General features: G+C 36.7%; 1 protein-coding gene across 2 annotated transcripts in view; it reads left to right on the top strand.

The window, feature by feature from the left end:
• The window catches only part of xrcc4 (X-ray repair complementing defective repair in Chinese hamster cells 4), a 151971-nt gene that overhangs the window by 85224 nt on the left and 40969 nt on the right, over window positions 1–25778 (top strand). For both annotated transcript variants that reach the window (NM_001113080.2, XM_012970791.3), the window contains exons 4-7: window positions 1994–2160; window positions 2834–2977; window positions 4025–4134; window positions 24054–24204. In NM_001113080.2, coding sequence (NP_001106551.1) covers window positions 1994–2160; window positions 2834–2977; window positions 4025–4134; window positions 24054–24204 — 572 coding nt within the window. The remainder of the gene's footprint in view (window positions 1–1993; window positions 2161–2833; window positions 2978–4024; window positions 4135–24053; window positions 24205–25778) is intronic.

Below are 25778 nucleotides of genomic sequence, written 5' to 3'. Positions count from 1 at the left end.
ACATGACATTAAAACCCCAGAGGCTTGAAACCTATTATTATGTATTTTTTTGTAAAATAGCTTTTTACATTTTACTTGTGCCAACCATATTGCTACTCACAGGCTGCTCCAGAGTAATGTTTATTTTAGAGGTTTATTTATTTATTTTTTATTTTTGTTTCTGAAATTCTGATATTTTCCAACAGTTTTTAAAAGGAGAACTAGGAGAATTATTTTTTGGTATTTTATATCTGAGAACAGAGAAACGTTCCCTGTTAATGCCGACATTATCTCAAACAAACATAACTATAACAATATTTTTTTTTTCATTAGTTTAGCATTTTTGTTTTAAATTTCTTCAGTGGGAGAAAATACCACAGGCTCAACCAACATTGAAGGGTTTATAATTAACAAACCTAATCTAAGATTATTTAATTTGCATGATCAACCCAACATGTCATAATTTCCTTATATAACTGCCAAAGAACACTTCAGTCTTCATTCATTCACAAATCAGACATGACTGACATTATTAGCTATGTAATCCTTCACTTCATTCCCGAGATTAGAAACAACCACTTATCACTGCTCCTTTATTGCCCTAATCAGTTTCTTTTAGTCTAGCATGTTCCATGATTATTTTATCCATCTTAAACCAACAGTCCATCCAGGTGTTAAAATATAAAAATCGTTGTGCAAACACACATCATTCAAGTAGTTATATATTTTTTATAAATCTTATGTTTAGATTTTAATAGTATTAGTCTACCTTTGCATGCTTTAAGCAGAAGCAGTCAGCTAGGCATCTCACTTGCATAAAATGTTATATTTATTTGCAGTACACAACAGTTCAGCTAACCCTGAAACACGCAAGAAGATAAACAAAACCCTTGCCCTTTTGACCACTGCCTAGACACACCAAACATACCCTCCCTGAGCTCAGACCCTTTATGGGTTACCTGGTTAATAGAAACTATTTGCATGGTAACTTTAAGCTGGGGATTAGAAATTAAGGTTCTTAGCTTTTTCATATATGTTTTTTTCAGGGCATATTGCTCTGTACATCTAAGACGTGAGTTAAAACTCCTTTCACCTGGGTATGCAGAAGAGGGGCATGCCTGGGGAGCAATGGAGAGGGGTGCTAGACACCAATAACTTCTGTTTGCCTGCTCCTAGTTGAGGTTCTAGGTGAAGGAAACAGAGGCCAGCACAGGCACAGGGGAAACAATATTTTTCTTTTTAAAAAATACAGCTCCAGCCATTGCTATTCTGCCTGCAAGGGGAGGGAGCAATGGTTTCAATTCACCCTCCATTGTCACATGCATGCGCATAATAAGCAAGTTGTGGCACTTGACATTATGCACACGCGAGTGTCACAACATAGCTGGCCGCACCGGGAGCTGCCTTCTGGTGTGAGGAGCCAAGCGCTAGCAGGGGCTATTTTTTTTAAAAGAAAAACTATTGTTTCTCCCAACTGAAGTGTGGGCTCTGTTAGTCTTTGCCTCTGGTGGGGGAAACAATTTGAGGGTGAAAGGTGCCCTTTAAAGGAGACATAATACCAATTACCATTATTCCCTTTTCAAGTAAATGCTCCAATCAGATGTTTTTCTTTCAAACAGTCAGCCAGTAAGTGCTAACCTAGTGTTTGTTGGCTGTGGGTTACTAGAACTAGTACAATAAGGTGACCAGATCACTTGAAAATTCAGGGACACATCTAATAAATACATGTTGCAGGGCAACACTCAGTTCAGCTGGCTGGATTTTCTAGACGTGTCCCTGAATTCTATGGTACAAAGTTTGTGACTATATTATGAAGTGAATTCTCAGTGGCATTAACTGAGATGCAGGTGTGTTTCTGTTTACAATTTAGTGAATGGTAAAATCCACATTACTGTACAGATTTACATCCCCCCCCATCCCCCCCCCCCCCCCCCCCCACAGAGTGCTGCTGTGCTTGCTACATCTTCTCACAGTTTTAAGTTTGTCTCATTACTTTTTTTTTTTTTTTTTGCAGTTTAAGCTTGGATCAACTAAACTAAAAAATGTCCAGAACCCGGCACATGTCATCAGAGAGTTGATAAACTATTGCCTGGACTGCACCTCTGAATTATATAGCAGAAATGAACACCTGCAGAAGGAAAATGAAAGGCTTCAGTGTGACTGGAATGACATGCACGCGCAGTAAGTTTTCGCTAAGGGAGAGGAAAGTCTATTTTGCTGACTGCAATCTGGTAACCTCAGTAGTTAAACACTACTGAGGTTATGTACAATTTAAGCGCTAAAAAATGTTAGCAAAGTTTGCTGCAGTCATTGCACACTAAACATTCTTGCATCCAAAGCTGCACTTCCATATGTGCGCAGGGGAACCCTGGAGCTACCGCCACCTGTAACGTTAGCAGTAGCTCCAAGGTACCCACAGTTGCCTGCACAACAGATTTGCTCCTAAAGAATTGTCATTTTAACACCAAGTGACAGTAACAACATGGACTTTTTCTGTGCAATTTTACCCTGTTCTTGTCAAATTATATGTTTTTATATCTTGTCACAATTGCAACAAGGTGCATCTCCATTTCACAGATATGATAAGTCTGGAATTATGGGGAAAATACTGCATTGCGGGGAAAAACAAACTGAATGAACCATCATTTTTTTTACCCATAATGTCTTAGACCCATATGCTTTTTAACAGTGCAGCTTTTTTTCTCAACTTTATTGAGCTAAAGTAAAGGAATCTACTGGGGCTGCCAATATGTTAGTTTATTCCCCGGCCTAGCGCTGCTTTTCAGGAAATTTTCAGGAAATGTTAAACTTTTTCATCAATAGTTTAAATCTATATTAAAATGTATGATTTCAGGCTGGAAAAGTTTGTGAATGGCAAAGAAGAACTGGAGCGAGACCTTTATACTCGATTTACCTGTGTTCTTAATGAGAAAAAAGCTAAAATCAGAAGCCTGAAGGAAAAACTATTAGAATCACAAGAAAGACTCAAACAAAAAAGGTATATTAGCACATTTCTTACTCTGGCTTCATTTAAAATTGTATTGGCAGTACTATCCATTTAGGGGCAAATGATTGCTGTCATATTTCCATGCATTGTATGTTTCTATCTGTTCTAGCACTTTTTCAAGTTATTGTTTTGTATATGTATAGGATCTGTTATACAGAAAACTCATTATCCAGAAAACTCCGAATTACAGGAAGGCCATCTCCCATAGACTCCATTTTAATCAAATAACTGAAAATTTAAAAAATTATTTCCTTTTCTCTGTAATAATAAAACAGTATCTTGTACTTATAATTAATCCTTTTTGGAGGCAAAACCGTTCTTTTGGGTTTAAATTAATATTTAAATTATTTATTTCTTAGTAGACTTAAAGTATAGAAATTCAAATGATGGAAAGACCCTGTATCCTGTCCCAAGCATTCTGGATAACAGGTCCGATTCCTGTAGCGGCAAAAAAGAAAGAGCATAATGCTACTGTAAAGGTCTTTATCAGAGAAAAATAAGTCAAAAAGTTATGAAAAATCATAATATGAAATAATGAGAAAGTAAGCAGAATCCTCAGCTAGTTGTGGTCTTAAGAGAAAAAAGGAAAACGTTAAAAATTCACTTTAAATTCAAGGGAAAAAGGATATAGAAAGAAAGTGTGAACAAAGTCAGAAACAAATAATGCAAGTAAAGTAAAGCGATGAACAACATTGTCGTTTGAAGAGCAAGTGTTATATCAAGAGCAATTTAGCAACAAATCATTTTTGGGGATGATTATAGTGGATCCATTGCTTTCATATTGTAAAGAACCTGAAATGCTTGTCATGTAGCATACTGCACTTTTTTCCGGTTTATGACAAGACTTCAATAATTATATTTAAAATAATAATAGTAAATAATACATTTCCTAGCAACAATAAAGATGAAAATGATGGATGGTTTTATGCAGCTCATGAAAGTTAACTGGTTAGTTTTACTCTATAAAGGTTCATTTGTGGCACAGTAGTACTGTTATTGTAATTCTATAGCGTCACTCATACTATTTTTCCAACACAGTGAAGAAACTGCTCCTGATGATACTCTTGTGGCCAAGGAAATGAAGTATGATGCCTTTGCTGGCTCAACTGATGAGGAGCAGGAAAGCCCTGCAGTTGCCTCTAAGACTGGTAAGAAATTCACAACAGCCATATATAGTGTAACTGCCTATTTCTCCTTTAATTATCTTATTGTACAAAAATAAGTCTGTAGCAAAGTAAAGGCTGGGAATATTTTTAAGTTAAACCTTATTTCATTAATCATAAAACAAAAGTGGTACCTAAAAGTGCTGATTTGCTTTATCTGCTGTGCCAATATGTTGGAAAAAAAACATGAACAAAATAGGCTGACACAAATGTAAACTAACATTTTATGTGTAGTAGGTTCTTATAAAGAAATAGTAAAAATAGCACTTGCAATGACAGGTTTAGTCCTTTTAGATAGATCAGCGATACCTTTTCTGCTTATTTGTAGGACTAACCATCCCTACTCCTCTGTCTACACTGACAGCTCAGATTTCATTGCTACATTCACCAATCCTGATTCTGATACTATTTGACCCAAAATATTTAATTTTTCAATTCAATTTGGCATTACCCAGCATTTTAGCTTTTAATACATTATGTTCTACATAAAATACATTTAAGCAATTTTGCAGTTGATCCTCATGTTTTGTTAAAAATTTGTAGATCCTTTGCAATTGTCTTAGAACACCACTACTACTACACCATACTTTTTGCTATAAACTTCAGAGGAAAATATATCCTGTAAGCATGTGTATGTGTAGTAGACCTGGATAAAGACACAATAGAAGCTGATGTTTTGGGCACAAGTTATATCACTGGAAACATCACTTCCGTACCTGGAAGTAACTGTATATACAGTGGTGTGAAAAACTATTTGCCCCCTTCCTGATTTCTTATTCTTTTGCATGTTTGTCACACAAAATGTTTCTGATCATCAAACACATTTAACTATTAGTCAAAGATAACACAAGTAAACACAAAATGCAGTTTTTAAATTAGGGTTTTTATTATTTAGGGAGAAAAAAAATCCAAACCTACATGGCCCTGTGTGAAAAAGTAATTGCCCCCTGAACCTAATAACTGGTTGGGCCACCCTAAGCAGCAATAACTGCAATCAAGCGTTTGCGATAACTTGGAACGAGTCTTTTACAGCGCTCTGGAGGAATTTTGGCCCACTGATCTTTGCAGAATTGTTGTAATTCAGCTTTATTTGAGGGTTTTCTAGCATGAACCGCCTTTTTAAGGTCATGCCACAACATCTCAATAGGATTCAGGTCAGGACTTTGACTAGGCCACTCCAAAGTCTTCATTTTGTTTTTCTTCAGCCATTCAGAGGTGGATTTGCTGGTGTGTTTTGGGTCATTGTCCTGCTGCAGCACCCAAGATCGCTTCAGCTTGAGTTGACGAACAGATGGCCGGACATTCTCCTTCAGGATTTTTTGGTATACAGTAGAATTCATGGTTCCATCTATCACAGCAAGCCTTCCAGGTCCTGAAGCAGCAAAACAACCCCAGACCATCACACTACCGCCACCATATTTTACTGTTGGTATGATGTTCTTTTTCTGAAATGCTGTGTTACTTTTACGCCAGATGTAACGGGACACGCACCTTCCAAAAAGTTCAACTTTTGTCTCGTCGGTCCACAAGATATTTTCCCAAAAGTCTTGGCAATCATTGAGATGTTTTTTAGCAAAATTGAGACAAGCCATAATGTTCTTTTTGCTTAAAAGTGGTTTGCGCCTTGGAAATCTGCCATGCAGGCCGTTTTTGCCCAGTCTCTTTCTTATGGTGGACCTTAATTGAGGCAAGTGAGGCCTGCAGTTCTTTAGATGTTGTCCTGGGGTCTTTTATGGCCTCTCGGATGAGTTGTCTCTGCGCTCTTGGGGTAATTTTGGTCGGCCGGCCACTCTTGGGAAGGTTCACCACTGTTCCATGTTTTTGCCATTTGTGGATAATGGCTCTCACTGTGGTTCGCTGGAGTCCCAAAGCTTTAGAAATGGCTTTATAACCTTTACCAGACTGATAGATCTCAATTACTTTTGTTCTCATTTGTTCCTCAATTTCTTTGGATCTTGGCATGATGTCTAGCTTTTGAGGTGCTTTTGGTCTACTTCTCTGTGTCAGGTAGCTCCTATTTAAGTGATTTCTTGATTGAAACAGGTGTGGCAGTAATCAGGCCTGGGGGTGACTACAGAAATTGATATTGAAATTGAAAATTGAAATTGATAAACCACAGTTAAGTTATTTTTAACAAGGGGGGCAATCACTTTTTCTCACAGGGCCATGTAGATTTGGAGTTTTTTTTCTCCCTTAATAACGTAAACCTTCATTTAAAAACTGCATTTTGTGTTCAATTATGTTATCTTTGACTGACAGTTAACGGTTTTTGATGAGCAGAAACCTTTAAGTGTGACAAACATGCAAAAGAATAAGAAATCAGGAAGGGGCAAATAGTTTTTCACACCACTGTATTACTGTAGGGACCCATAGGGTTAAGCTCCCTATGGCTTTATCCCCTACCTCTTCACACCTTTACTGTTATTGGGTAATAGCCCCTGTACTTAAGTTACAGTTCTAATACTATTCCCCATAGGTCTATACAGGTTGACCAATCCCCCTGCAGGCTGATATAGTGTCTAGCTGGAGGGAGTGGCTTCCTCTTTGGCTGCCACTGCTTTCAGGCATCAGTCCACTGAGCCTGGAGCACTAAGGCCCCAGTAGCATTACATCTGATAAGTCGGGGACAGGGCCCCGTGGATGAGGAAAAGACAGCATAGCAGCATTTGTAATAGCACCCTCTAGGAGGTGTGAGATCAGTCACACTTATTTAGTAAGGGCAGCCTTAGCCCCATCCAGAATACTAGGAAAGGAGTAGTCTTCCTACTAGGCCTTTATTGCCTTATTGTAGGGACACAGAAGTGCTAGGGACTTAGGTTAGCAAATATGCCTTGCCCTACCTCTTGAAGAGAAGGGACTACACTGGTGAGCTGCCTACCTCTTGATGAGAAGGGATTACCTGGGAAACATCTTATTCCACCTATTGCTCATCTGTGTTATCGATTGTACTTCTGTATGCTGGTCTACCTCAACTCTGTGTGAGTATTTGCTGATTCCTGCATTGATACATCTTGTCTTGGACAATAAAGCTTTATCTAGTTAATCTGCAAGAGCTCCTGGCGTCCTATTCCTTTAATCTTCTGCACAACACCAGTGTGAGTGGTAGTTCAACTACACCATATAGCCCTAGACTCAGCTCCCATATAGCGGAGGCCCATCCTGGGAAAGGGGGTTGCATGTAACACATGATCTAAGTCCAACTAGCCTGGTATATACCCCTAATTACAGCCAAACAAGTGTTACATTACTAAGCAAACTTACCTGCAGCATAGGAAATAACTGTAGCTTTAGTATTAGGGTTAAAGTGACAGACCTGACCGTATACAAAGAGTGTAGCCCTGGATTTCAGTTTATCTTTGAACTAAAACATGAGCCAATCAAGCATTTAATCATTATTGCAGCTGATCAGGGCTGATGGTTGATGCTTGACCTGTTCCCATTTCTCATGCGTGAATGACTTTTGTACATGTTATTAGCAATGTCGGTGTTTATTTATTTTTGGCAGAGAAATGTATAACCATTAGAGTACATTTTGTGCACAAAGCACATTTTGCCAGCCTTAATTTGGCCATCACCACTTCCTATCAATTGTGGAAAAAGAGTTTTATTTTTATTTTTTTTGTTGTTAAATCAGGCTAAGCCAAACAACTTGTTTAAGAAACTGCTCTTTGGTCCAAATTTCTACTGAAACGTACTATTCATTTCTACCCTTTGGTCATAAAACTCAGCCACTTACAGATTGTACTAAGAACAGTGTGATTGCAAGTGTCTGTGGTATTTAATTCCATCATTTCATCATTTTATAATAGCAATTATAAATGACTCATTTACTAAACTAGCAGTATTTTTTCAGTGTTTGAACAGTATCTAGTTTTTCCATTACTTGGAGTATTGCTCTTTTTGTCTGTGAAGGTTATCGTTCATCCAGGTCATGATATATCTGTAGTAACAAGCCAAATCAACTGGTCTTTTTTTTTCTTTCCTTTGATGACATTTCGCTAGTCATCTGACTGGCTTTCTCAATTAAGAATGACTTATACAAAGATATTTCTGCAGTCACAAATACCCTGGAATCTTGCTCCAATCAGCATAATCTGTTTAGCATAACCAGAATGGGCTCAGAGACCTCATGAAGGTAAGATGTTGTATCAGCATAATTGGAACTATGAGGTGTTATTAAACTGTCCAGGGAGAGGGGCAGCATTGTTTGTGGCTGGCGATAGATGTCCCACCCCTTGCCTCTATTCAAACTTTGTTTTTTCTGTTTTCACATATTTTTAACTCCTCACCAGTCCTCCTCCCTGTTCAGAATGTGAACTTGGCCAGGAGAGCTGTCTCTCCTTAGTGTAACTGTTGTTTGTTTCTCCCACATACAAGCCAGAGTATTCCTCACTGCACTACATACACAATTTTATTCTTCTTATGTTTTATATTGGGTCTTGCGAAACGTCTTCAAGGAGAAAAAAAAACAAACAAAAAAATACAGCAAGTCTAGTTGATTTGACTTATTACTGTAGATTGCCCTTTTTGTTACTTTTTTTCCATTTCCCAGGGTGCCACAGCAATGTGACTTGTGATATCATCCCCTTTCCCCTCCAACAGGGAAGAACAATGGGAAGGGAGCAAGATAGCAGCTCCCAGTAGGTATCAGAATAGCACTCAATAGTAAGAGATCCAAGTCCGGCTTGGGACTCCTCCAGTTACATGGGAGTAGGAGAAACAATAGGTTACCTGAAAGCAGTTCTAATGTGTAGCGCTGGCTCCTTCTGAAAGTTCAGACTCAGGCACAATGCATTGAGATGGCGCCTACACACCAATATTACAGCTAAAAAAAAGTGAATTATTTTCTATGTAGACAGTGCAATTTAGAAATAAAAAGTACAACCGCTTAGATTGTAATCTCTACGGGGCAGGGACCTCCTTCCTACTGTGTCTCATACCACATGGCACTTATTCCCTGTGCATTTATATATATATTTATTGTATTTATTTATTATAACACTTGTCCCCCCTGTGTGTAATTTTGTATTTTGTAAGATTGTACAGCGCTGCATTCCCTTGTGGCGCTTTATAAATAAAGTTATACATACATACAAGTACACCATAAACATCATGACAGAATCCCTCTAACCATTTTTATACTTATGACCGTTTGCCTTCAATTCATATTTCCTCCCCAATCCCAGCTTCATTAACAGCTGCATTTATTAGTCAGAGCTGTCTCTCTCCCTTTCCATATCATTGAAAAATATTATATTCTTTAAGCAAAGGTGACTGATTACAATTAATAGACCAGCATGTCAGGACCATAAAGGGGGTGGGGTACACGGTGTACAGGGTAGTCAGGGGCCCCATGGTGGGTACAAGCTCAATTTGAGATTCACAAAATCTCAAACATCAGTGTCTGCTCCATTGGAGCTTACTGTCCTAAAATTACAGTCCTAAAATTCCTATCACAGTCACACACTGAGGCTTTTTGTGTGGGAGGGAACCATAGTAGGTAGAAGAAACCCATGCAGACTTGGGTAGAAAATACAAACTCCTTATAGGTAGTGCCCTGGCTGGAAATGAGTCAAGAATCCCAGAGCTCGCAGTGCTAACCATTGCACCACCATTCTTCTCCTAAAGGTCTAAAAGCCCTGAAAGCATCAGATGTAAAAACTGCTGTTGTCTATCTACTCAGGTACATGATGTTAATGCCCTGATGTAGATTAATATGCCAATAACCACTGGGAAAATGCCATTATACCATAAATGAGTAAATGCCATAAAAAAGTATATGATCCATTGGGTCTCTTTTACAATAATGCAAAGAATTGTTCAACTTTGCACACGTTGAAAGGCCAAATTGTGGCGTGGGAAAACACATGCTTTTGTATGTATTCTGTTACCCCCACTTCTCTGTCAATATACGATTATGTCCCCTGCATCTCATATTTTTATCACCAAGCGCAATTACGATCATTTTTTTAATTTTGAAAAAAAAAACATGGCTAATTAAGCTTTTTGCACTTCATCCCCTTTTAGCAAATTAGACCAAATTAGGCTTCTGAATTTCTGAATATGCTGTTAGTTTTTGAAATAAAAGTAGCCAATGAGCAATATAAAACCTTAAATTGTTAATGCCGCCCACAGCACTGGAGCCAGCTCGGTTACTATACAGTATGACAGACATTTTAACTTGTTACGTTTGAGAATTAGTTGATTGGAATATAAAAGTCTGTTGATCCAAAGAATAATCTTGATGGGTTTTGTTTGCACAAGGCATGTATTTTATCTTTTGTGGCTTAGTTAGCTTCTGTATTTATGGAATATGTGAAAATCTGAACTGAATAATAGCTGCACTGTTTTACTTATATTTCTGACTTCATTCTGTATTAGATCCCGGTTGTGGCTATTGCTTAGGTATACTGGAATTTCCCAGCAACCTATTGAAAGGACAAAAAGAAGAGACCAGTGCTAGCAGCCCTGTGCAGTGCATGACTGGAATCTGACTGTAAGATCCTGTGTTGTACACTACATTCCAACAGAGTCCTGGTAGAATTACCACTTTACAGATGGGCTTTGCGAATTCCATTGTGTAAATATTACACAAACCTGTTAAACTGATATTCTCTGCGTTTCTTGATATTCTGCTTCATTGTATATTTTCATTATTCAAACTATGAGACTGATAAGGCATATATGTATTATTTTTGCAGCCTCTTTCCCACTAGGACCCCTGTAAAATATCATTGTCTAAGGAAAAGTAGTCAAAACCTACTGTTCCATCTTAATCTTTAAAACTTAACTAAACCCCTCCTCTTTCCCATTTTCTATAGTTACTGCTGTGTTAGACCTTAGCTATAGGTCATCTAGATCCACCACCATACTTGTTTTGCATTTCTCTTACAGTGTCTCATATTTAGGATTTCACTCGCTTGTACTCTGGACAAAGTTTTTCAAATCCGCTTGTGTGGCTTAAATTAATAAATACTGGTATAGATATAGGATCAATTATCCAGAATGATTGAAATGTTTTCTGAATAAGAGAGCTTTTCATAATTTAGATCTCTATACCTTATGTATGTTAAAAACCATTAAAATAAACCAAATAGGATTGTTCTGCCACCAATATGGATTTGTGCAGCTTAGTTACCATTAACTACAAGGTACTGTTTTATTATTATTACCGAGAAGAAGGATTAAGAAAAATGTAATTATTTGGTTAACATGGGCTCTATGGGAGATGGGCTTCCTGTGATTTGGAACATCCTGGATAATGACTTTCCAGATAAGGGATAATGGTTCAGAATAACATGTCATAGCAAGCAAGTTAACTAGGACTTCTGATTTTTAACAAGGGATCTGTTGATGGTTTTAGTGTGTTTTCCTTGTGAACATAATTCAGTTTATAGGTTTTCAGACCAAAGTCAGGCCAAAGTTGCTGTGCAAATATGCAATGGAGTTGCAGAAGTTTTCTGTTTTGCAGAAGCTTATACAGTACTTTCATGTTAGTAGTCAGTCTTTCATACTATCTAAAGGGAATTGGATCTGTTATCTCCCATAGACTCCATTTTAATAAAAAAAATTCCGATTTTTAAAAATGATTACCTTTTTCTCTGTAATAATAAAACAGTAGCTCTGTATACTGTATTTACTCTAGTACTGTAAGCAGTTTGTATCAGACAATGAGAAAAGTTACTTACCCAGAATCATAAGGAATAGATATTGTACTGTCCCAGATCATTAATCCTGCAGCTTTATTCTAAACATTCTTAAAAAAAACATTATCAGTTGCTCTCATCTTCGGTGGCAGCATATCTTTTTCCCTGGATGTGCCAGGGAATGTAGGCTCTTCAGTGGCCGTAATTCAAAGGGTTACAGTACAGAGCAGAGGAAATGCCTGTTCAAAAAATGTTTAGAAAAATTATGGTTTTAGTGCCATTGTTAGGTGATTTATAGTAATGAATACATTTCTTCACCATGGGAAGAAACCCCTTAACTTTGTTCATCTGTTGACATAGTTGTAAAACGACAGGAAAAAAAAAATAAAAAAAGAACTTTTTGTTGAAAACGATCAGAAGGAATATCAACCGTTAAATCATCAGATTGCCTGCTTCAGATCTCTTTAGGCATATGTAGAGCAGCTGAGAGAGAAGAACATTTGTGGTTGTGTGGAATACAATGCTAACAAAACAAATACACAATGTAGGAGCCTTGGTAGCAAAAGGGAATGTTTATCTTTACTGAACCCTGACCTCTCATGTTAAAGACAACATTATCAATGGGCACTTTCTCATGTCCAAGCAAATTTATTGTCTGTAATGAAATGGTTGTAGCAACACATGCCTCCCTCTATGAAAAGGCCCTGATGAGCTCTACTGTTTGTATGTTGCTAAACTTGGTAAATTAAAGCATTCACATATACATACATGATTCTGCTTTAGTTTATACTTGTTTAATTATGTATGACTATATATATATACTGGAACAAGGACAGCACTCCTATGAACTAAAGAATTGTGAACAAAATGTAAATGTAAAAATATAAAGGTTTATTACTCAACGTTTCAGTCTCACACAGAAACCTTCATCTGGAGTGAAAAACTTTTTGTTTCACTGTGCACAGTAAAGTACAATATGTATATTTTATTATAAACCTCACAACTCTTTTTCATGGTGAGATACTGAATTGCAAGTAACAAGCTCTGGTGTCATTACATCCTTTTTATTAATGAAAGACTGACAGCACTTAAAGGGGACCTGTCACCCTAAGAAATAATTCCAAATTATTTTCTATTGTGTTTGTCAAGCAAAATAAACTGAATGAATGCTGAATGCCTAAGGCAATAGATGATTGACAGGTGGGATTTTGAAATGCCTTTATAAAGGGAATGGTTGTATTAATAAAAATGTTTTATTTGTAAAGGACCTTTATTACACAGTCTGGGTCCCCTTTAACTTTAGTGCTCTTGGGGTTGAAAGGGAGACTCCTATTATTGATGGCTAGCTATCGGTGGCTTCTGTCACGACAACTGCTGCTCTGAAAAAGCTTTGATGGAAATATAGCATACCTGCCAATATTTGGAAAATGGAAAGAGGGACAAAAAGAAATGTTGTGCGTAGTGCGGCAGAAATGTTTTAACCACGCCCATATTTGTTACCACCCCCTAAATACCACTCCCATTTTACTAAATTTAGCAGGTTATTTAAAGTTTGACACATTTCTGGGGGTTTTAGGTTGTTTTATGTGTTATTACAGTTTTGCCAGACAGTTTGTATATATAATTGTTATTAAAAGTAGTGTTTGCCAGTCCTTTTCTATTCTCTGCCCTGGTGGCTCTGATGTTTAAAACAATGTAACACAAGGCAGCAGACTGACAGACCTGTCTGACTGGAGGAGACTGACCTTTGCAACATTGTTTAAAAAGAAACATCCAGCAAATGCTGCTTTTTATAGCAATTACATTTACACAACTTTTAAAGCACTGAACATGTTCAATAAATTCACATTGGAAAGTTGCTTGGAATTATGTTTTCTTTTAATAGGCAAAACATTATTTTTAGGGTTAACATGTCCTTTAAGCAGAAAGTTAAACAAATGTTTTAATATAAAGAAAGTACAGTCTCATCAATGAGTCCCTAATAATTCTTTGTATTTCATTGCTTATTTATGATTTTATGCAACCACTATTGATAATTGTGGTGCTCTCCAAGGTTCCTGTTACTTAATGCCTTCTTCCTGCTTCATCTTCAATTGTCTTGTATATTCTTGTATATTAGAGAATTGGAAATGTGACTGCCCAGGATACTCAAGGCAACACTAAAGTGATTGGAAGTGAAATAAATCAATATGGCTTGTGTATTATAATTCCATACTGTTTCTTAAAGTGAAAGAAAAGGAATGATTTAAATTACTTATACCCAAGTTTTATTTTTAGTCCCAAGAATGGAATAATTGTATGCATTCTAGTAGGCTGATATATGAATGTAACCCTTTTGACAAATGCTTCATATATCAGTATATGGGTATGGCTTTATTTGCACATTTTAGTAATTGTTGCTATCCATTCTCTCTCTGCTCTGATTACAGCATGACTATAGAACATTGCACAGTGCTGATATTTTATTATATAAAAAAAGTTGCAGTACAGGTATGGGACCTGTTATCCAGAATGCTCGGAATGTCATTGGCATTATGGAAAAATAATTATGTATGTTACCCAACCACTCAGATTGTAAGCTCTATGGGGCAGGGACCTCCTTCCTACTGTGTCTCATACCACATGGCACTTATATATATATATATATATATATATATATATATATGTATTTATTGTATTTATTTATTATATCACTCGTCCTCCCTGTGTGTAATTTTGTATTCTGTAAGACTGTACAGCGCTGCGTACCCTTGTGGCGCTTTATAAATAAAATTATACATACATACATACATACTTGTAGGGGAGTTTTATACATGAACGTGAGCAACCCCTGTAAACATATTTATTTTTTCAGTGTTAGCACCTGTAGTTTTATCATAGTTTATATTGAGATAATACTGTACAAATGCAGTGTGGGTAGTGTTGTTGTAGTTCTAAAATATGAGCTGCCAACCTACTTTGTGACCCAAAAGTTATAGATTTTGTTTCCTACTGTCTTCTGGGTCAACTAGAATTTAGTCTTGCAAATTAAACTAAACCATGTGCACAAATATGTATTCAAATTTCTATATTTATAGGTATGAAACCTGTTATCCAGAATGCTCAGGACTTGGGGTTTTCCAAATAAGGGGGTCTTTCCATCATTTGGATCAGCCTACTACAAAGTCATTTAAACATTCAATAAACCCAATAGGATTGTTTTGCCTCCAATAAGGATTAATTATATCTTAGTTGGGATCAAGTACAGGTACTGTTTTATTATTACAGAGAAAAGGGAATCATTTAACCATTAAATAAACCCAATAGGGCTGTTCTGCCCCCAATAAGGGGTAATTATATCTTAGTTGGGATCAAGTACAAGGTACTGTTTTATTATTACAGAGAAAAGGGAAATTTTTTTTTTTAATTGTGAGTTGTTTGATTAAAATTGAGTCTATGGGAGATGGCATTCCCTTAATTCTGAGCTTTCTCAATAACGGATACCAAACCTGTGTTTACATTAAAATAATGCAGAGCCACCTATATAATCAGGAGTAGTGGTTATCATCCCGTGTTCTTTCTCCCATATCATTGCTAAGATTTCATTTTTCAGTTGAATGAACAACTTCTTTTCATTATTTGGCTTAAGTTACACTGTTGAACAAGAGAATGATATCATTAGATAAAGCAGCTTCAAAGTGACTTAATTACTTTTGTATGCTTGTGCCTCATAAAGACGTGGCTGCATTACCCTGGGAGCTGGTCATGCTGTCTCATTTCATAAAAAGAGTTTATTGCTAAAAAGAACATTGTCATTTACAGTGTGAAAGTCTTAATATAAATGTTAGTATCAAGAACATAGTCCGAGTGGTAATCCCCATACACATTGCTTTTCATTTTTATAGGCAGCGCATGAAACTTCATGTAACACTTGTAATGCAAATATCTGAAAACGGAGATACGTTTTTCTGTTTAGACTTTTAAATTATTATTAAAACCATGTGGAAGGAACTTTGGCAATTGGATTAACAAAGATATAAAGATCTTCTAGATATGTTCTACTTCCAGATCTAATTTAATAACAGAGTCTGATTTTTGTCAGAACGTGCATTTTATAGTACTGTATGCACAGGATATTTAAGTTTGAGGTTAAACCTACCGGAGAAAGGCCATTTAAAATGCACCCAAAGATATTTAATATTTTGCAATCAGTTGATTGTATTCTAAAGTTTTCCTATACTTTCTTAAAGAAAATAGTTTGTTTTTTTCCTCTGGACAACATTATAACATGTTATATTATGCTTTGTGACTTCAGAGCCCATTTTATATCAACTAAAAAGAATCTAGAAATGCACATCCCTTGTAGTAAAATATCCCCCTTCAACAAATTGTTTTGTAAATTGTTCTGTCAATCATAATACTATTTTTTTTGTTACGTTTAAAGGGATCTAAACCCCCAAAAGTAGCAATGGGCAAAATTATTCAGCAGGCGTGGATTTGTGGCGAATTTCTGCGTTTCTCCATTGGTAGATTGTTTCATGAAACGGGTGACAAAATTTGGTGTGTAAAAATTCACCGTGCGACAAAGAATGTCGCCCACATCAAAAAAACTGTTCGGGTTTTGAGTATCTTTGAAAGATTTGTGAAATTTTCGCCGAAGCCAAGCGGGACAGATTTGCTTATCTCTACCCAAACGATGTATTAATGTAAGTCCTCGGAGCTAGTGAACTTCCGTAAAAATTAGCAGTGGAAAAATTTGTCACACGGTCATGTCAAAAGGGGCGCGGTCGTGTAAAAAAGGGTGCGGTTGCGTCAAAAAAGGCCCAGGCGAGAAAAAAAAAAACGTGCAACAAATGCGTTTCGTGAATTTTCTTGCCATTTCGCAAATTTTATGGCAAAGCAAAATGGGACAGATTCGCTCATCACTACTCGGAGCACTTTTGCAATTTGCATTTACATTTTTTGTTTTTAGTGGTTTATAAGATATTAGTTTTATAGAGTTTGTAAAGGCCATGACCATCACCTCATACTGATTTATTAAAAATAATATTTTCAAAATTGTCCTTTTTTTCTAATCCAGAAAAATTCATAACTGAATCTTGACTCTCAAGTGTGTGCTTAGTCATTAAAAAAAATCATTTTGAAAACTAAGTTGCCTAAAAATGTGAAAAAACAACTGAAAACACAATGAAATCAACCAAATTTAAATCAATCTTTAAAACTTGAATTCAAAAATAGCTTGAATACTGCTTGCACTGACTCCTACAGGAACTCGGCAGCTTTTAGATGCCAAATTATTTATATTAGAGTTTTTGAGTTTTTTGTGCTTGATAAATCTCAAATATTCATCATCAAACATTCAAATTTGCAATTTCAAATTGATCATAAAATTGACGTTGAGTTGAGTGAAATGCGAATTGTGCACAAAAAGTTGCAAATAAGATTGTGATTTGCATGAGCAGGTCCTCTGTGCATGTGTTAGAGACTTGAGGAAGTGGCACACAGATCGATGCGTCACTTGAATCACCTTTCAGCAGGTGACCAGATGGCCAAAAATACCTTTCATCTGATTAGTACTGTAATTGTAGCATCACTGGTGATGCGTTTACTTTGTCAATGAAAAATGTTCACTGAAGTAGTTTTGTTGGGCAACAAAAGGCTGTGAGTCTTTACCCAGCGACAAATCTCCCTGTGTGCCATTAGCCTTAGGGGAATATCTATTACCAACCTTGATTCAAGTTTTTTTTGCTGCAAAAATAGTTTAATTCAAAGCTTTTCAGATTTTTTTATATTTGGCAGGCTAATTGGCAATGGTAGGTAGAATGGGATTTTGCTTGGTTGTTTTTTTTTTTTTTTTAATAAGTGCACATTTTTGTCAATGAAAAAAAAAACCTTGAATATTTGAAATTTGATTTATAATAAAACTTTTCTGAAAATGGTAGTAAACCAGAGTACCCAGAGCATCTCAGAAACAGGAAGAACATACAAACTCCTTGCAGATAGTGCCCTGATCAGCATTGATCCGTCGGCTAAAATGCAGCAGTGCTAACCATGGAGCCACCATACCCATAATCACGTAAAGTTTTGGGAGTTGATAAAAGACCACAACAACAATAGCTTATTTGTAGTACTAGGAAGTACATCTGGGAATACAATAATAATTTGGGAGTACAAGTACAATAATTTGTCAAATTGGCATTAGGTAGATTAAACAAATAAAAAAAAATCCAGTTTTGATTTATATTGACCTCGTTCTTCTGGAACATTTCTAACTCCCTAATTTCTTGTGGGAACTCTATTCCCTCGAGTGTACTTTTGCACTACTGGGTAGAACTTAGGCGTGTCTAACTTAGCAATAAGGAAAATAATTCAACATCGTTTATCTTGAAATATCTCTAGCAGTTTTAGTGGACAGTAAAGATGTTCTCACCATTGCTCAGTGCTCAATTGCTCATGTTTGAGTTACTGCATTAGTTTGGTTACACAAAACAGATGGTTGTGATTGCTTTTGTTAAAATATATGCAAATATATATATATGTATTTAAGTTAAAAAGTAAAATATTCTATAGTACAGAAAGAATATTCTAAAGGTCCAGGAATACAGGCCATGGCTCATCATCCCACACCTTGTGTCTCAACCCTTTCTCCTTGTAGATTGTAAGCTCTTTTGGGCAGGGCCCTCTTCGCCTCTTGTATCGGTTATTGATTGCTTTATATGTTACTCTGTATGTCCGATGTATGAAACCCACTTATTGTACAGCGCTATATGTTGGCTATATGTTGGCTATATGTTGGCGCTTTATAAATAAATGTTAATAATAATAATAATAATATGGAGAAAGTGATCAAAAAAACTACTGACATAAGGATCAGAGCTAAGCTTGGACACAGGACAAGGATAAGAACGTGAATAAATTGGTCAAAAGCCACTTACTCATGGTCGTAATGATCCAGGGGTTTAAACGTACATTATGAACTTAATGATGCAATGATGAGGCAACACACTCAATAAAGAGGAATAACAAAGGCAATCTTAATACGTGATAGTTAAATGTAATTGCAATTAGAGCCAGATTTACCAACTTTGGGTTTTTTGGTAATGATTAGCCTGGATCTATACATTGTTGAATGTTTTTTTCCCAAACAAAAAGCACAATGTTTGATTATAAATACCCAGCTTGAAACTCTTTACCACAACTTTCCAAATCAATTCAGTGATCAAACTCTGAGCAGACCTCTGGCTTCTAGGAAAATTCCAGGAATCTCAATTCAAGCTTTAGTTAATCACCCCTTTAGTATTAATTTTCTTCCATTTTTAGGACTTGATGTATTATTTCCATATTACATTAATGTGGTCTTTTAATACATATCTGTATCTGTGATATTATAGAGCACTTAGGAATGTGTCTAGCAGAAAACCTGAACTGACTTACAGTGCAACAATGAATGTATTATATACTGTAAAGCACTCTGTGACATGGGTCAGAGATAGAGGCCTCAATTATATAGTTGGTGAAAGCTAAGAAGTTGTATTTCGGTTATCTGAAACCTGTTATCCACTAAAGTGGCTTTCCATGGTTTATTATTTATGGTATCTTGACAGATTGAATGGTAAATGCTGGCATCCCAGCATTCTTTCCTGCACATCCAAATGTTAGTCTTTATTGTAAGTTACATAGGTGTGCCAGGGTTTTTAATCCATTCCTGAGTGTGATTGTTAAATATTCATACAGTAAAAGAATAACCTTTTATTACAGAATTGTTTCTTGACTTGTAAGATTTTTGTGTTGTTTGAATCTTCATTAGATTTAATTAATTTATAATAATAGAGACTGCTCATCCTTTGCACACATTTTCAGGCCTATTGTTGTTCATTTTGTGTAACCAGTCATGATGTAAGTGGGGCCAAAAACAAGGGACCAGTGATGAGCGAATCTGTCCCAAAAATTTAGAAAAACCCATAAAATGAGTCCATGCCTGGCAAAAAATTCCACTCATCACTACAAGGGATCAACTGCAATAGGAATAAAAATAAATTAATAAAATGACCTCTTTATAAAGTAAATTGTTTGACATTTGTATAGAAATTTTTGCAGAATGTTACTGTTTAGGAGTGAGTGACCTCTTGGTGCCAGGAACCACTGGCTAAATGGTAACAGGTTGGAGTCCATAAGCTGGATAATGCTGGTATATTGTGCCAAAAGCAGTCTGCTAATATGGCAAGGTGTACCAAGCACACATCACTGAGCAGACACAAAGATCTAGTCCGATAACTGACCATGGTCTGGGCCAAGGTCTGGGCAGGCAGAACAGTTCAAGGAACTGGCACAATGGTTTATAAAGGCCCTTAATTAGACAACAAACAGAAGCTGAAGTAAACAAGGAGGTGGATACATCAAAATCAGCAAAAAGAAGTTAATCATAACTGTTCACTGCAAAAAAGAAAAAAAAAAAAAAAGCCTCCAGTGGCTCAAGAGGACAATGCAGGGATTTGTCACCATACAAACCAGGGTTTGAATCTGCTCCCTCCAGACTATTAGCAGGACCACAAGTTGGGCCCTGGGCTCCTCTTTTTGTTTTTAGCTCTATCCATGTGCCAGCCAATAAAGTTATCACATATACTCCTATCTGGCGCTAGGTTAGGAATGTATTTCCAGTGATGGCTCCTTTTGCCACAGCAGTGACTGTTAAAGAAAAGGGTGGATAGGCAGCACTAGTCAGACAATAACAAAAATAAGCCTAAGTGGGGGAGTCTCAATGAATACATATATTACATTACATAAATGATATAACCAAGAATTTGATGAAGTGTACTTCTGTGGTCTTCATAGAGCTAATAATAAATAGGCATAGTGTTTTTCCTTTGGGGTACACTGAGGCAATGCTTTGTTAGGCTGGTTTTAGCCAGAAGTTTCATTGCTTAGTAGAATACCATTAGTGGCAATAGCCTGTCATAGGTCTATTTATTCCTTTAGGATTTTAGAAGCATATTTAAAATCCCATGGGAATGAATAAAAAGTGGGCAAGTTTTTGTGTAGTGAGCTCAGATTTCACACTTTGATAAATCCGCTCCTTAAGGTTAACAAACAAATGTAAAACATTGCAGGCATTGTAGACATAACCAGTTGTGCATGTAAAACATGTAATGTAATTGTACCTAACACAGCCTTGTGCCATTGACGGTATTCTACTAAGCAATGAAACTTGAGTTGTTCTGTAGTGAGCTCTAATTTCACACATTGATAAATCTAAAGTGGTTTTGTAGGCTAAGAACATTTACTGAGCTGTGAGCTACTTATTGCTACATACCTCTCTTGAGGCCTGGTGTTCTAGATGAACCCTAGTACGGTACCATATATGTAGTAAGGATGCAAGTTGTACTAGCGGGAAGCTTTTCATTTTCTCAGGTGCCCTGTTTGTAACCCTAGATGATCTTTTAGTTTTAATTTAATTTATTTTTTTATATTATATATCTATATTACATGGATGATTCAAAGGAAAAACATTCATACACTGAGGTGAATAATACAGACATAGTGACAAGGAGACTGTGATGGTTGCTTAATGTTAACAAAAGGAAGAATAGGGGAAATTGCTTTTTAAATAAACAGAAAATCCTGCTTCGGTTCCCTTTTTTGGTGGCAGTGGTTTATTTTGACACATTTCTGCCCGAGCCCAAGAGACTGCTGCATTTGTCAGGAATCTCAGGTTTCAGTGCACATATTCTGACTTGTTGGAAAGTGATGCCCAACTGCATTGTCTAGATAACGTTTGACTTGTAGAGTATCGCAAATTGCTAAATTGTTGAATATGTATAAAGTGTCTCACTTAGACTGCAGATGTTTTTTAGAAACCTTTTCACATAACTTAGATCTTAAGCTGCTATTTTAGAGGCTATTTTATGGCCCTTACGGCACAGAAACAAGTCTTAGAGGCAGATTTATTAACATTCTGATGTTAGTGGTTTTAAAGTTTTTTTAAAACCACAAATGAACTAATTTCCAGTAAAACCATGAATGTCCAGTCATTTCTTAAAAGATCTGAATATAAAAAGCAAAAATGTGGAATGAAAATGAAAAGACAACAAAAACTATGATTGTTTTTTGCAGTTCTAACGTTTTTCGTATGAATCTTTCTGGACTTACAAACAAAAGAAATCAGAAAACCTCTAAAATCACGACTTTAAGAATGATTGCTACAATTTGCATAGGACAGCACCCACTGACTTCTACATGACCTCAAAAGCTTTTAGATGGTGTGTTTTTACATTTGGATTTTCATGTTTTTGTTTCATGTGATTGTTTTTTAATCGAATGTTAGTAAAGCTGCCCCTTAGTCTCTTTGGATTTTCTTAAATGCAAATATGTTACAATGTATAGTAGTAATTCTAGCCTTCAATGGACTGTACTGGTTTGGTTTCATGAGTCCATGACTATATCATACATAGAAGCGACAAAACTCGTGCAACTTTTTTCTCGAAGGCCTATTCACTAATAAAGTGCGAGAACATTCTCCCAGAAAAAAAGTCGTATGCCAACGAGAATTACATCATTCCATTTATTTTCAATGAGGCTGAAAAATTTTTTTGCTTTCTCATTTTTTTACCGCATTTTTCAGATTGTAAAACAAATAGGCCCCTAGCATTTTGATCACTGATAGAAATAATGGCAAGAAAAGAGCTTTGAATTTCAACAGACAGCAAATTAAAACACACAGGTTTCATTAATGAACACAATTAGAAGTACAATGCTGTACTAGTAGGGAGGTAGTACAGTAGTAGGGAGGCAAAATTGAGAATTCATTGGCAATACAGAATATTTTCAAAGTCTGTCTGGCATAATTTTTCAGTGTTTATTGGCATTATTTTTTTAGTAATGCAGGTGCGAGTGATGCGGGCACCCTATTTTTTCAGGGGCACCCTGTATGTAATACTCCTTTGCACCTTGTGTTTCATGGCATTCTAAATGGTCTGTTAACCAGGAGTTCTAAGTCTGCTGTAGAAATAGCCCTGTACAGCCAGGAGCCCTAAGTCTGCTGTAGAAATAGCCTTGTAGGGCCAGGAGCCTTAAGTCTGCTGTAGAAATAGCCCTGTAGGTCATGGAGCCCTAAGTCTGCTGTAGAAATAGCCCTTTAGGTCCAGGAGCCCTAAGTCTTCTGTAGAAATAGCCCTGTAGGGCCAGGAGCCCTAAGTCTGCTGTAGAAACAGCTCTGTAGGGCCAGGGGCCATAAGTCTGCTGTAGAAACAGCCCTGTAGGGCCAGGAACCCTAAGTCTGTTGTAGAAAACGCCTCTTAGTGCATCAGGAGACCCCTGCCAACACCTGCAGACCCCTGTCTTCACAGATGCCCTTTTAGAGCCAAGGAACTTTCTGCTGCAGGATGAGAAGGGGACCTAAAACACTGCATAGAGAATGGTACAGACAAGCATTAGGCAAAGGCAAAAACAGGAAATGGGTCAGGGCAGGCAGCAAGAAGCATAGTCAGGAATAGTCAAATGAGGCAGGAGCCATTTCTACAAATTCTAATTGATTTTGGACAATATATCTTATTAGAGAACTGCAATTACACAATAATTCTGGCATAATTGAAGAACATTGTCCTGTCCAGTATTTAAATTTGCACAATAAATGCCCCTAAATTGAAAGAACACATAGGGGCACATTTACTAACGTACGAATGTTCCGAATGTGGCCAAACGCGTCTTTTTCGTAATTAGCATATTTTTTTGCAACAATTTTGTACCTTACGCGACTTCTTCGTATTTTCCCCAACTTTTCCGTTGCTTTCGCGACTTTTTCTTACTTTGCGACAAAATCGCATTGTCGCGTTGAGTACAAAAGTTTCGGATTCATAAAGCTTCGTTATCGTGACTTTCCTTGGGCCAGGTTGGAGCTGCACAGTGCCATTGATTCCTATGGGAAGCTTCCAAAATCATGCACAGAAGGATCAAATTCGGAAAGGTTTTCCTGCATTTTGCGATCGTTCAGTACGAAAATTTTGTGACTTTCAGATCACCAATACGATATTATCGTGACTAATATGTTTTTTTCGCAAGCATATTCGTGATATTTGCGATCTTCAGAAATTATCATTTCCGATTCAAATTTGTCCCATTTGGGATTCGAACTCGCGTTTTCATGAATGTGCCCCATAATGTTTAAAGTTTGCTTGTCAGTTAATATGCATGTTTTGATTTCCATAAACATAGATCTTTCATTATCTTTCCATCAGTTTGGTTTTTACAAAAATGAATGAATTGTGCATTATTGTATTTCTACAGCTGCAGCATCCCGGCGCAGATCACTCGTCAGTTACATTGATGATGCCCCTGATGTTGCACCAAGTAGAAAACGAAGACAGAGGGGCCAAAAGACGTTCTACACAGATGAAGTAGCTAATACTTCTAAAGCAGCTAAAGAAGAAACACAGAGGTAACCCATTTAGGCATTTGTATATGTTTAAATGTGTCATTATTGTGTCAACTGGAGTGAGTTCTTTCTGCTCATTTCTCAACTGGCCTGAAAGAGCTGTATTTTGTTGTTCAAACATATAAACCATATGAATATAAGTATCCTGTAAAATGTATCCTTTTAAAAAGTGCTTACTGATGTCATCCGTTATTATGGGTGCTTAGTGATGTCATTTGCGTCACGTAACTCACTGAAACTTGTATATCATAAAATATAATATACTCCCATTTGAAAAACATGAGAATATTAGAATCCACTTTGGAGTTTGATGACCATACAATGGCACAAGGCCTGAAAATGGAACATTTTCACTGAAACATTTTTTTCATATGATTAATGGACTGGATTTTTGAAAAATTAAGAGTTCTTAAGGGACTTGTTTATAGGATTTATACATAGACTTTTGCCATGGTTTACTCCAGAAATGTTTGTAAAATTCTAGTTCAAGATGAACAGATATAAAGTTAATCAATGCAGTAAAGAGAACCTTTGTTATATACTAAGGCTAATATATAAAATGTTCTGTAACATTTCTTGAGAAATGTAAATCCTTTGGTGTTTGTTCATTTAACTTACATAGAAACATTTGCCTATTAATTATCCCTTTGCATACATGAGGTTGGGGAATGTCCTTCCTAGTGATGTTGTGATGGCAGATTCTGTTAATGCCGTTAAGAGTTCTTGAACAAGCATTGTATCAAAGGCTATTGTCATACTAAAATTTATAGTTAGTATTGATGTTGGTATATATGGTTTATGTATGTGAGTGTATAGATAGGTCAGTATGGGTCTGTATGTGAGTGTATAGATAGGTCAGTATGGGTCTGTATGTGAGTGTATAGATAGGTCAGTATGGGTTTATGTATGTGAGTGTATAGATAGGTCAGTATGGGTCTGTATGTGAGTGTATAGATAGGTCAGTATGGGTCTGTATGTGAGTGTATAGATAGGTCAGTATGGGTCTGTATGTGAGTGGATAGATAGGTCAGTATGGGTCTGTATGTGAGTGTATAGATAGGTCAGTATGGGTCTGTATGTGAGTGTATAGATAGGTCAGTATGGGTCTGTATGTGAGTGGATAGATAGGTCAGTGTGGGTCTGTATGTGAGTGGATAGATAGGTCAGTATGGGTCTGTATGTGAGTGTATAGATAGGTCAGTGTGGGTCTGTATGTGAGTGTATAGATAGGTCAGTATGGGTCTGTACGTGAGTGTATAGATAGGTCAGTATGGGTCTGTATGTGAGTGGATAGATAGGTCAGTATGCATGGGCGTCCGCAGAAAATTTTCCAAGGGGGGGCAAGTAAGCTAGCATCATCCTGCAACAGATAAATATATATATATATATATTTTTTTTTGCAGGATGATACTAGGGGAGGCTAAATATGGCCCATACACAGACTGACCTACGGCTAATGTGACACTTAGTGGATTCACTGCTGACGTAAAAAGTTAACCTCCCAACTACCTCTTGCCGTTCCCACTGACTCCCAGGGATACTGTACAAAAGTGCGGGTGGGGGTGCTTTTTTTTTTT

This window comes from Xenopus tropicalis, chromosome 1 (assembly GCF_000004195.4).
Source record: "Xenopus tropicalis strain Nigerian chromosome 1, UCB_Xtro_10.0, whole genome shotgun sequence".
NCBI lineage: Eukaryota > Metazoa > Chordata > Amphibia > Anura > Pipidae > Xenopus > Xenopus tropicalis.
Note: the sequence above shows the minus strand (reverse complement) of the source record. Positions and strands in the feature narration are given on the sequence as shown.